This window comes from Oryzias latipes, chromosome 14 (genome assembly GCF_002234675.1).
Source record: "Oryzias latipes chromosome 14, ASM223467v1".
Taxonomy (NCBI): Eukaryota; Metazoa; Chordata; class Actinopteri; order Beloniformes; family Adrianichthyidae; genus Oryzias; species Oryzias latipes.
In genome coordinates, this window is record NC_019872.2 from 13,067,361 (window position 1) to 13,077,635 (window position 10,275).

The following is a 10,275-nucleotide window of genomic DNA, read 5'->3' on the forward strand; positions in this document are numbered from 1 at the left end:
GGAAACAAGCTGAACACGTGGATTAGCTCATTTGGAGTCAATTCTTTTCACAGAAGTTTGTTCTTTTTTTAAATGGCTAACACCAATAAAGTAATCCATTGTCAAAAATCAAGGCAGTGGTTTGGCTAATTGTATAGAATTTAATATACCGTATTTGAAATTTATTTCTAAGGAATTACCAGCCTCCAAATTCTTTAACTGCTGTGAAGGTTTCAAACATCTGGCAGTTATGCAGTCCACTGAAAAAGATGAGTTTATCTTTGATCTGCCACACAATTAAAACTTGTTCTGATCTGTGATATTACATCAGTTTATGATTTTAGGCTTTGGTGTCTCATCGTCAGATCAGGAGGTCCTTTAAATATGCAAAAACAAAGCCTCCATAACACCATAACTAGCCTGAAGCACAGCACGAATAACTGGCAGAACTAGTCCTTTAACATCCAAACCTCAGAGGGAGAATAAACACTCTTGAAGGAACATTTACAAAAAAATCGAGTTTATTAAAACAGACACAAAAGTATTTTTCTTTTTTTGTACATTAATTAAAATAAAGCCACTATGATCCATTACTTCTGTGTACAGTTTTCTGTAATGAAACAGATTTGGAAAGATGAGGTGGAACATTTGGGTCATTTTTTTGTTGAGATGTGTCCGTTTGCAGTTCCATCTACACGATGGTCTAGTGCCTTTACATGTCCTCCACGCTCCATTTATAAGCTGCCTCCTGCATGGCTTTCTTATCCGCCAAACGCATGTAGCGCTTCTTTTCAAACCCATTCGACCTGCAACACACAAAAAAAAATCCTTCCATTACATCTGCTGTTTTGAAAAAAACAAAAACATCCATCTGCAATCTGTCAGGGCACACAAATGATGTTATATAGCAGTGGTCCCCAACAGGTATAGAATAGAATGCCTTTATTTTCATTTAATATATTTTACGTTATATTGAAATTTAGAATAGTTCTATTTAAAGTGGGCAGACAATACAAACAAATAAATGGAATAAAAAGCAGAATGTGCAAGAATCAAATGTTTACCCCGGCCCGCCCCACCCAGGCACCGGACCCGACCCCCCGGCTAACGGAGTCCCCTCCGCCCCCCACTGGGCACCGGAAGGCTCCGACCCCTAACCACGGCAGACAGACAAGTAGCAGCGACGACCAGGCCCCCCACCCCCTAAGTCATGGAGTTAGCTATGGGAGACCAGAGAGACTGAATTCTTTCAAAGTTACTTGAACTTTGGGCTGACATGACTTCCAAGCTGATACGATCAAAGAGAATAAAGAATTTTTTTATGTCAGAAAATGTTTATATGGACCAGAGTCCGAAGAGGTTGAATTTTTTTAGCGTCTGGTTTCTAAAAAATGTATTTTTTAAATTCAAATGCTAAATCATGATTTTTTTTTAAAGACTTTGAAACTGCCAGTAAATAAATGTTTTACAAATTAAGAAAGTTCAATGACAAAGTTGTTGATTTGTTGAAGTTGTTTCTGATTTGTAAAAATTCATTAAAGGCAACATTACAGATTTTAATTTCGTTATAACGCAGAAAAAATAATAATTCAGGCTCAGATTATCTTTCAGGGCAAAAAAAATTAATCATAAACACAGAAGAGTATTTTCTGTTCTTACCAGGTGGCTACCTAATTTGTAAAACCTGCTGTAGAAACATTCTCAAATGTTATTGTATTGAATCCTTATTCTCTGTAAAATATTTGCAGCTGGTTTAAACTTAGACTTTGTTCAGGATCCATTAAAATGTGATGTAAATTTTCACTTAAACTCCAAAATGGAGGCTAACATCTGAGTGCCAACGTCAGCCGCATCTTCAAGGTGTGCCAAACAAAAAACACTAAATGAAATGACACAACTGTCATGAAACTGGCATTTTCTACACGCAAAATGCAAAATGTGAATCCATTGTGTTTGCAACTTTTTTAACAGCGTATGTGTAACTTTAGAGTCAGTCAACGCATATTATGCAAAGTGGGCTTTGTAGGTGGGAACAACTATCGCAATGAATCCATATTTGGAGGAAGACTCCTGGTTTTATCTGTAAATAATTGATTTTACTTTGAAGTCAAAAACTCTTCCTTCATTTTCTCAATGGCTTCTTTCTCTCCCACAAAAAAACTTTCCAAAGATGTTTTTTCTTATTAACTTAGTTACCTTTTTATTAAGAGGTCGGAGAAGCCGCTTTAAGAAGGTAGTGGATGTATTTTCGATGCGCGAGTGAACAAGAGTATAGACACATGTGGCAAATTGAATCAAGTAGTTTTCCAAAATAAAACTACTTTCAGAATAAAAAATAAAAAAAGGAAATAATCTAAGTTACTATATGTAATTTTTTTGTCTGCAGCCTGGTACTAAGTGACCCCATGAATGGATACAGTCCGCGTCTCGGGAACTGGGGACCACTGCTACATAGTGAAAATACCTAAAACTGTGATCATCACAACTGCAAAACTAAAACATTGCAGAAGAGCTGAAAAGTTGACAAGCAGCATCCCATGAGGTTTTTCTTCAACTGTACCTGTCCACTCCATCCCAACGGTAACCGGGAGGAATGTTGAAACGGTTTGGGGGTGGCGTAGGTCCATTGTAGCGAGGTTTGTCTGGAAACAGTAAGAAAATTTTAAATGAATCATGTAAAACTGCAACTGAGATATTTGCTGTACTTGAAGTACTAATGCCCAAATTTTTCCATCAGAAGAGTAAAAAAAAAAAAAAAAGTACAAAAACTTGTAGAATGTTTCAAACCTTGTGTTTTTGAGCTTTTTTCCTTTTTCCGCCGAAGCATGGCAGCCATGGGATCCCCGTCCCTCTCCTGCTCCCTCAACATGCGGTCCAGATCTTCGTCGTCACGGTGACGGGCCAAGGGCTTCTGGGCTTCCAGCAGGGCGTCCTCCAGCTTCTGCTGCTCCATCTGATTCTGAGCCAGCCTAAACACAAACAATAACTTGTCTTCTTACATGTGGTGGAAGTAGCATTTTCAGTGACTTGGTATGGTTTTGTGGATTTACCCTTTACCCCACTGGGCATATTTTTCATCTTTTGCAGCCTTTTCTCCTGCTTTTCTCTTCTGCTCCTCCCTTTCTGAGGTCAAATCCCTCCTTTTGCCACTTTTGTCTCGGAAGACCGTCTCCGCATTACGAGATTCATCTGATGCGTAAATAGTATAAATAGTATAAAAACACTTTCATATACCGGTACTTCAGAAATATAGAAAGTCTAAAGTTATACGATAAGAAAAGGGTTGTTTCAAACTCTCTTTTTTTTTAAAAGTAAAACTGAAAAACAAAAGCAAGGCCAACCTTCAAGAGGTTGATTCTTTTTTTCTCTGCGTCGGTTTTCCTTTTGCTCTTCCCTTAGAATCTCCACAGATACCAAACCAGCCTTTCCTCCGGAAAGCATCCTGTGGTCCTGAAAAACACACAAAAATATTAGATGGGGTTTGTGCTGCAAATTAGGTTTCACACGAATCCCTGAACAGCGCAGATCCCTCACATGAGACTGGCCAGGTCTCCGTGGTGGTGACAGATCTCCATCCGAGTCCTTTCCACTCCTCGAGTGCTTTCTTGGTGGAGACTGGTCGGAATCGGATCTCTGCCTTGTTCTGGAGCGTCTCCGAGGGGGAGACTGGTCAGAGTCGGAAGCTTCTCGCTTCGATTGCTTTTTCCGTGGAGGAGATTGATCGGAGTCTGAATCCAGCCTAACCTTAGTCTTATGAGCTAAAGGAGACCGCCGATCATCTGGCGACCTTGGTTTACCGTGTAACGATGAGCTGGGCTTCCTTCTAGTGGGAGAAGACTCTGAGAATCAAAGAGAATGTTTGCACTATATATATTAGAGTGCAGAGAGCAAAACTAGTAATCCTAATATGAAATAGAAAAAAATAAATGTGTTTTACATAAACATTTTATTGTGTCAATATAACTATTGATATTTTTAGTAACTACTATAACCCAAAAATCTAAGAGGTTCCAGCTTTAAGCTTATTCAATGCTTAAATGGCATTGGTATGCCGTTTTCAGCTTTTTCAGTGACTTGTGCAAAATGAGCATTGTTCTGTATAAAAGCAAGAAAGAAAATCTTAACTGTAAAATAAAACTCACCTTTACTTTTAACTTTCCCAGACTTCCTTAAATGTTGCCTTGAAGGAGACTTGCTGGGAGAGTCATGGCGTCCTCTGCTAGGAGGAGATTTATCCGGAGAGTCATGGCGTCCTCTCCTAGGAGGAGATTTATCCGGAGAGTCATGGCGTCCTCTCCTGGGAGGGGATTTATCCGGAGAGTCATGGCGTCCTCTCCTGGGAGGGGATTTATCCGGAGAGTCATGGCGTCCTCTCCTAGGAGGAGAAATGTCTGGAGAGTCGTGTCTTGGTTTTTTGAAAGGGGAACCATGTCTCCCACTTTTCGATGACAGCTCTGGTGAGTCATGCCGACTTTTTTTAGATGTTAAAGGCTCCTCCTGCTCATTTTCTTCGTCAATTGTTTTGTCTTCGTCTTCATCCGCTACAGAACAACACAGTTAATATGAAAAACAACATAATTTAAAAGAAGCCAAATTTATATACTGCTTTTATAGTTACCCCCAACTATTTTCCATCTGTTACTGGTCCTAAAGGCCTCCATCTGTTTCACCTCTTCTGGCCGCTCATCGATGAACTCTGCAATCTGAGAAGGTAAATCAAAGTACAAAATTTAGGTTTCCTTGGCTTTAAAACTTTAATGTACATAACATAGACCAAATCAAATCATTATTTACTCTGTTCAAACATCTGTGTTGACTGCTTCACACACAATGCAAGTTTCCCACATATTTCATTCAAACCAATGTGTCAAATCTATCTTGCATCGATTATCCTGCATTAAAGCAGATCAATTCAATCTCACGTCAGATGAAATTCCTGTGTTACGTCTGGATTTACATTTCAATAATGTTAACAAAAAAGAAAGACATACATTTTATTATCATCAAATCAAATATCGCCATCAGACTTTCATGCGTGTAAAAGTTAAACATAGTAGACCGTACTGCGGGGGAAATGCTAACGCAAGGCTGCTAGCTAACTCACCACCGGAGCTTCCTCTTCATCCTCTTCGACATCCGGCTGCTGTTGGACCATTTGTCTCCAATCAATATCATCGTCTACTATTTTAAGTCTAGATAAAAACAACGAAGTAACACAAAATAAAAACGATTAAACTCATAGAAACAAAGTTCCAAATCAAAAATAGCTTAGCATAAGGAAACTAGCTTGGATGCTAACAGAAAGCCAAACGGCGCAGTATTTCGGTACTCACCTTGTTTCAGGAAGCTTTTTTCGTTTCTTCTTGCCTTTTCCTTTAGATGCACCATGGTTGTCGTCAGCTGATAAATACCGCTTTAAGTACTCAGCTTTAGAAAGCTCGGGTCCGGTTCCACCACCGACCGCTGCCATCTTTGTATTGTGGGAAACTACGGGTCGCGTCAAGGGTCAATGTAGACGACGAGGAAGAAGACGCGTTTCTGTATTATTATTATTATTATTATTATTATTATTATTATTATTATTATTATTATTATTATTATTATTATTGTTATTATTGTTATTATTATTATTATTATTATTATTATTATTATTATTATTATTATTATTATTATTATAACAAAAAAGTTACTGTTATGCATAAATAAATACATTGAAGATAAAGTTGACTCCAAAGAAGTTAAAAATGATAACTACTGGGCCACAATCTGCTGCAAGACTGTGTCTGTGGTGGGACCCAGTGACTGGCATACAAATAATGACTGTCACCAAAAAGGCTAAAATTGCCTGATTTCCCTAATTGACCCACAAATTTAGTCGGTCATACACCGATGCCTAGAAAGACAGGAGAGCAATGTTTTTGAATTGTAAAAGTCTTTACTCTTCTTTGCATACGATTTCAATTCTTGTTCTTATTTTTTTATTTGTCGATCATTTTTTTTACACTAAAACTTTTTCAAAAATATAGGCCGTCACTACTTGCTTTTTATAACAGAGACAAAAAGACCTAAATATTGTCCCTGTTACATGTCATGTCCAATATGTAGAGACAGATTAAATGTCATGGGTTATTGTTTATCTAAGACAGTAATAACCAGCTGCTGGTCTAGTATGATTTCCATGAATGACAATGCATTTAGGCTCCATTGAGAAAATGTGACATTTCCAAATACTGGTATTTATCTGTCAACAGTGTTCTTTGATTTATGATTTAAAAAAAACAACAAAAACAAACAAACACACAAAACAATTATATTTGTTCAATCATAAATGAAATGATTACAAGCAAATTCACAGAGCTCTTCTTTTATTAACAAGCAAACAAGAACACAATCAATTTGCTGCTTTTGCAGTGAGGAAAAGGCCACAAAAACTATTAGTGCTTTTTAATGTAAAAGAAAAGAAAACATAAAATCAATAATACCTCATTAATAAGTCAGCAACTGCATCTCTTAGTCTGCCATTAGACTGTCTCCCTCGACGAAAAAGCTGCACTTTCATTTCTACTAATGGTTAATTTACATTCAGTACTCACAGCTCTCAGCTCCTAAACATTTAAATCGTCTACAGTGGAAACATTTACCAGTGTTTTTTACAGAAGGAAGAGAGATCTATTCTGTGACAGAAGCGAAAGTGCTTAGCTTAGTGAGTATCTGCAAAAGCCTGACTGTTCTCTTCTCAGTGCCATCAGCTGTCATTGTGATGAAGGAAAAAGACCAGGCAGCCAATCAAGAACCAGGATCTCTGCAGAAACACGCTCACTGCTGAGCATGGCACCAGGGAATCTGTAAAGAGGGAAATTATTGAAGCACACCAAAAATCTATCGAAAAATTCTGCCAGCTTTTGGTTAACACTCATTCCCTTCAGCTCTTCAGTCCACCCACCTTTCTCCACTGTGATTTGTTTCATTTCCCCATATATTTTGCACATGTAGGTGGTGTTGGGTGGGAGCTTGTCTTTGAAGTCAGACAGGGTCATCCTGTAGCCGTGAGGCTCCAGTTCCACCACTTGGCTTTTATCATTAAACTGAGCCTCGGCTTTAGACCCAGACACATTGGTGTTGATTAAAACCTCCTTGGTTCCCGAGGACCATGAAAACTCATAGCTGTTGATTTTGTTAGGAGCTGGCTTGATCATACAGTCTACTCTCAGGTCTTCATCATCTTCAACACATACAGAGATCTGATCTGGTTGGACTGGCAGCAACAGCAGCGCTAGAGACAAGAACAAAGAACATTTATACAGAAACAAGCTTGATTTTATGTGTGATTTTATTTCAGACACCTTCAGCTTTGTGTTCTTACCTCCCACCATTCCATAAACAAACAGGGACTTGATCATGATGGAGAAAGGGCCATTCAACTGAAAACAGAAGAAAACAACATAAAGAACAAACTGTTGTTGTGACACAGCAAGTGAGTGCACACAATAGAAGTGGGTAAATGGGAAACAAAGCTATTTATTGCACAGGTGGATTAGAAAGGGGTAATTTATAGCTCCAATAAAGCAAAAAACAAAACAAAAATAGTGAAACTGCCATGAATGTGCTCTGAATCTAAAACTTAATCTTTATGTGACCAAAACAAATGTCAAAACAAGATTCAGACTGTCTCAACTTTGATTTTGTTTTGTCTCCTCTCACACGGTTCTGTGGCAAAGACTAAAGTCACAACCTAAATATGTCATTTCATTTAGTATTGACCAATCCTTATTGTTATAAAATTCCTTCTGTTTATTATTTCCATTTGGCCACATGTTTTAGAATAATCCTTGCAATCTGGATATAACCATAAGGCTATTATTCTTTCCTTTGGAAGCAGCAATCTTACCTTACGTTAGAGGAAAATCGAGCACCTCCCTCCGCTTGCTCAGTTCAGCTGAAGTAGCACTGCAGAAGATCGCACATCTGAGAGGAGAGATGGAGACAGAGTGGGAGGGACGATGCTGGACCAGAGATCTGATTCGTCTCTCCCCTCTGCAGTGTCCGATGCAAAACACAAGGCAGGTGGCTGGGAAGAACTCGTGGTTTTCACCAGCACAGTCTGCGACCTTGTCCTCTCCATTTCATGTTCCAAGTCCATCTGTCCTCATGTACCCCTTCAGCCCCCCCAAACAGCTCCCAAAGGGACAGTGCAGGTTTTTTCAGTAAGATCCTTCATCAAAAACAGAGTATGAAGTGAAAAAAATGTGATTCCATTCATACTTAATTGCCCCAAACCCCACCTGTTATTTTTTATTTCATTGGAATAGTACAGCAGAGTATTTTCTGATGAGAGTAACCTGAAAATAGCCAGAATGTTTCAGTCCAGACAAATTAAAGCTAAAATAGATCAGTTTAATTTTTCTAAACACTGATTAAGTTAAAGACATGTATGCTGTTGAATTATTTAAAATTCACTTGTGTCTTTTATATTTAGTAATTATTTATTGATGTTTTATTATTTTTGAGCTGCATCATCTCTTCCAGAAATTTCCAGCTTTGTCCTGCTGACCTCGGCTGACTCTCTGCTGCCACCTGCAGGCCTCTAAGAGAAACGTTTTAAATTAAAGTTGAATTGGACAAAAAAGTCTGTAAAAAATGACTAAACTAACTTTACTGTAAGAATAATAATGTATATAAGTTATCTCATTTTTGATTTTATGCATTAAATAGCTCTATAAGTAATATAATCATCCATGCAGAAGTGTCTTAGCATCTTCTCAGCATCAGCATGAAGGCTACGTGTTATCTGTGTCAAGACCGGAATCGAAGGCCTTTCTGTGTCAGTTATCCGTGAGAAAAGACGTAGCAGGTCCAAAGATGATGTGGGAAGACTGTGAAAAGATGGACATTTTGCTATTAATGTTTTCTGACTGCTGTTTTTGATCTGTTCCCCCTCCTTAGAGTTCAGCACATATAAATTGTGGAATATCCAACAAACTTAATAAAAAGAGGAGGCTACAGAATATGCGCCAGAGCGGAGAGAGATTGTTGCTGGATATTATCTCTGTTCGTTCTCCTCGTAAATAGGTACCTTTGGTCTGTTGCCTTTCTTTCCTTATGTTGTTACTCTGATGTTGCAGGTTGTTTTAACCCGACACTTCTTCTGTGAGAAACAACATATATAATTTTAGGACAAATTCTATTAGAGGGATTAGAACAGATAAATACTCTTAACTCAAATAAAAAGTCCAGTCTGTTTGTCATTACTATTTGGCATTTGGACCTTATGTCGCTCATCATCCCTCACTCTGTTTCCCAGCTTCTCCATTGCCCTTCCAGCTCCTTCTCAGCACAGATGTTTCTGTCCTCTATGCCAGCCTCTTGGTTATGCTGTTCCATGTAAAACCTGCTTGCGAGCATTTTAAAGTTGCTGTTAAGTGCAGGGTTATATCAGGTGCACAGGCTGCATCTGGAGATCTGCATAGTGTGGTTCTGGCTTCCTACTGGTAGGATCTTCCTAAATCAGCCACTGCTTTTATTTTTCCATGATAAATGTTGGGCAGGGGTTTGATGGTTTCTGATACTTGTCTCTAGCATTTAATTTGATGGACACTATAGCTTCTTATGTTTAATGTTTATCTTATAACCAAGCATGTCATGTATATCAGTTTTTTTTCTCTCTGGGATGTCTGTAGTTGGTGTAGACTTTAAAAAAGTGACTTCACTTAATTGTGCTGCTTGGCTGTGGGGGTTCTTGGTGTCTATGTAGATCGGATAGGTCAGATAATCTTATGTCAAGCCTGTTTGGCTATTCCAGCCACTGTATTTGAATTAGAAGGAAATTAACTCAAAAAGGAGGAAGTCAGTTATTTAGAAACTGTAATACCACTTGAAAATGCCTAGAAAGGACTTTTGTTATAAGTTAATTTGATGCAACTCAAGTGAAGCAAGTTAAAGTTCCACTCCAATCATCTTTAAACCTTAAAAACATTCCCAGTGGTCTTTTAGTTATGATTAGGTTGTTTTTACCCCCCCAAAACACCAAAAAAACCCAAACCAAACAAAAAACATGTTGCTTTGTAGAACAAAGTTTCTGCAGAGCAGCAGTATTCATTAGAAATTCACCTAGAGTTGTGGGCGGGTGTTGCCGCGGAGTACAGTAAGTCCACTCTGACTGCCCATCATCCCTTTGTTTACACGGTCTCCTGCTAGCTTACAGACCCTCATAACCCCAACCAAACATTACCGGTTCAACAAAAATGGCGCAAAATATCAGAGATATCCAGCCGTACAGGTTTGAGCCAGATGGCAGCT

The 10,275-nt window shown here is 38.5% G+C and overlaps 2 protein-coding genes across 2 annotated transcripts; both read right to left on the reverse strand.

The window, feature by feature from the left end:
- Positions 1 to 482: 482 nt before the first annotated feature.
- Positions 483 to 5,478, reverse strand: bud13 (BUD13 homolog). The gene is made up of 10 exons (XM_004076379.4): positions 5,313 to 5,478; positions 5,084 to 5,171; positions 4,598 to 4,682; positions 4,122 to 4,520; positions 3,514 to 3,818; positions 3,321 to 3,429; positions 3,030 to 3,168; positions 2,767 to 2,948; positions 2,540 to 2,621; positions 483 to 785 (listed from the first exon to the last, which is right to left on the reverse strand). Exons 1-10 carry the CDS (start codon positions 5,447 to 5,449, stop codon positions 692 to 694), a joined length of 1,620 nt encoding a protein of 539 aa, XP_004076427.1. The 5' UTR covers positions 5,450 to 5,478; the 3' UTR covers positions 483 to 691.
- An 849-nt stretch (positions 5,479 to 6,327) lies between these two features.
- LOC101171185 lies at positions 6,328 to 7,996 on the reverse strand. Its single transcript, XM_004076378.4, has 4 exons — positions 7,868 to 7,996; positions 7,343 to 7,400; positions 6,923 to 7,252; positions 6,328 to 6,822 (listed from the first exon to the last, which is right to left on the reverse strand). Exons 2-4 carry the CDS (start codon positions 7,377 to 7,379, stop codon positions 6,725 to 6,727), a joined length of 465 nt encoding a protein of 154 aa, XP_004076426.1. The 5' UTR covers positions 7,380 to 7,400; positions 7,868 to 7,996; the 3' UTR covers positions 6,328 to 6,724.
- Positions 7,997 to 10,275: the final 2,279 nt, after the last annotated feature.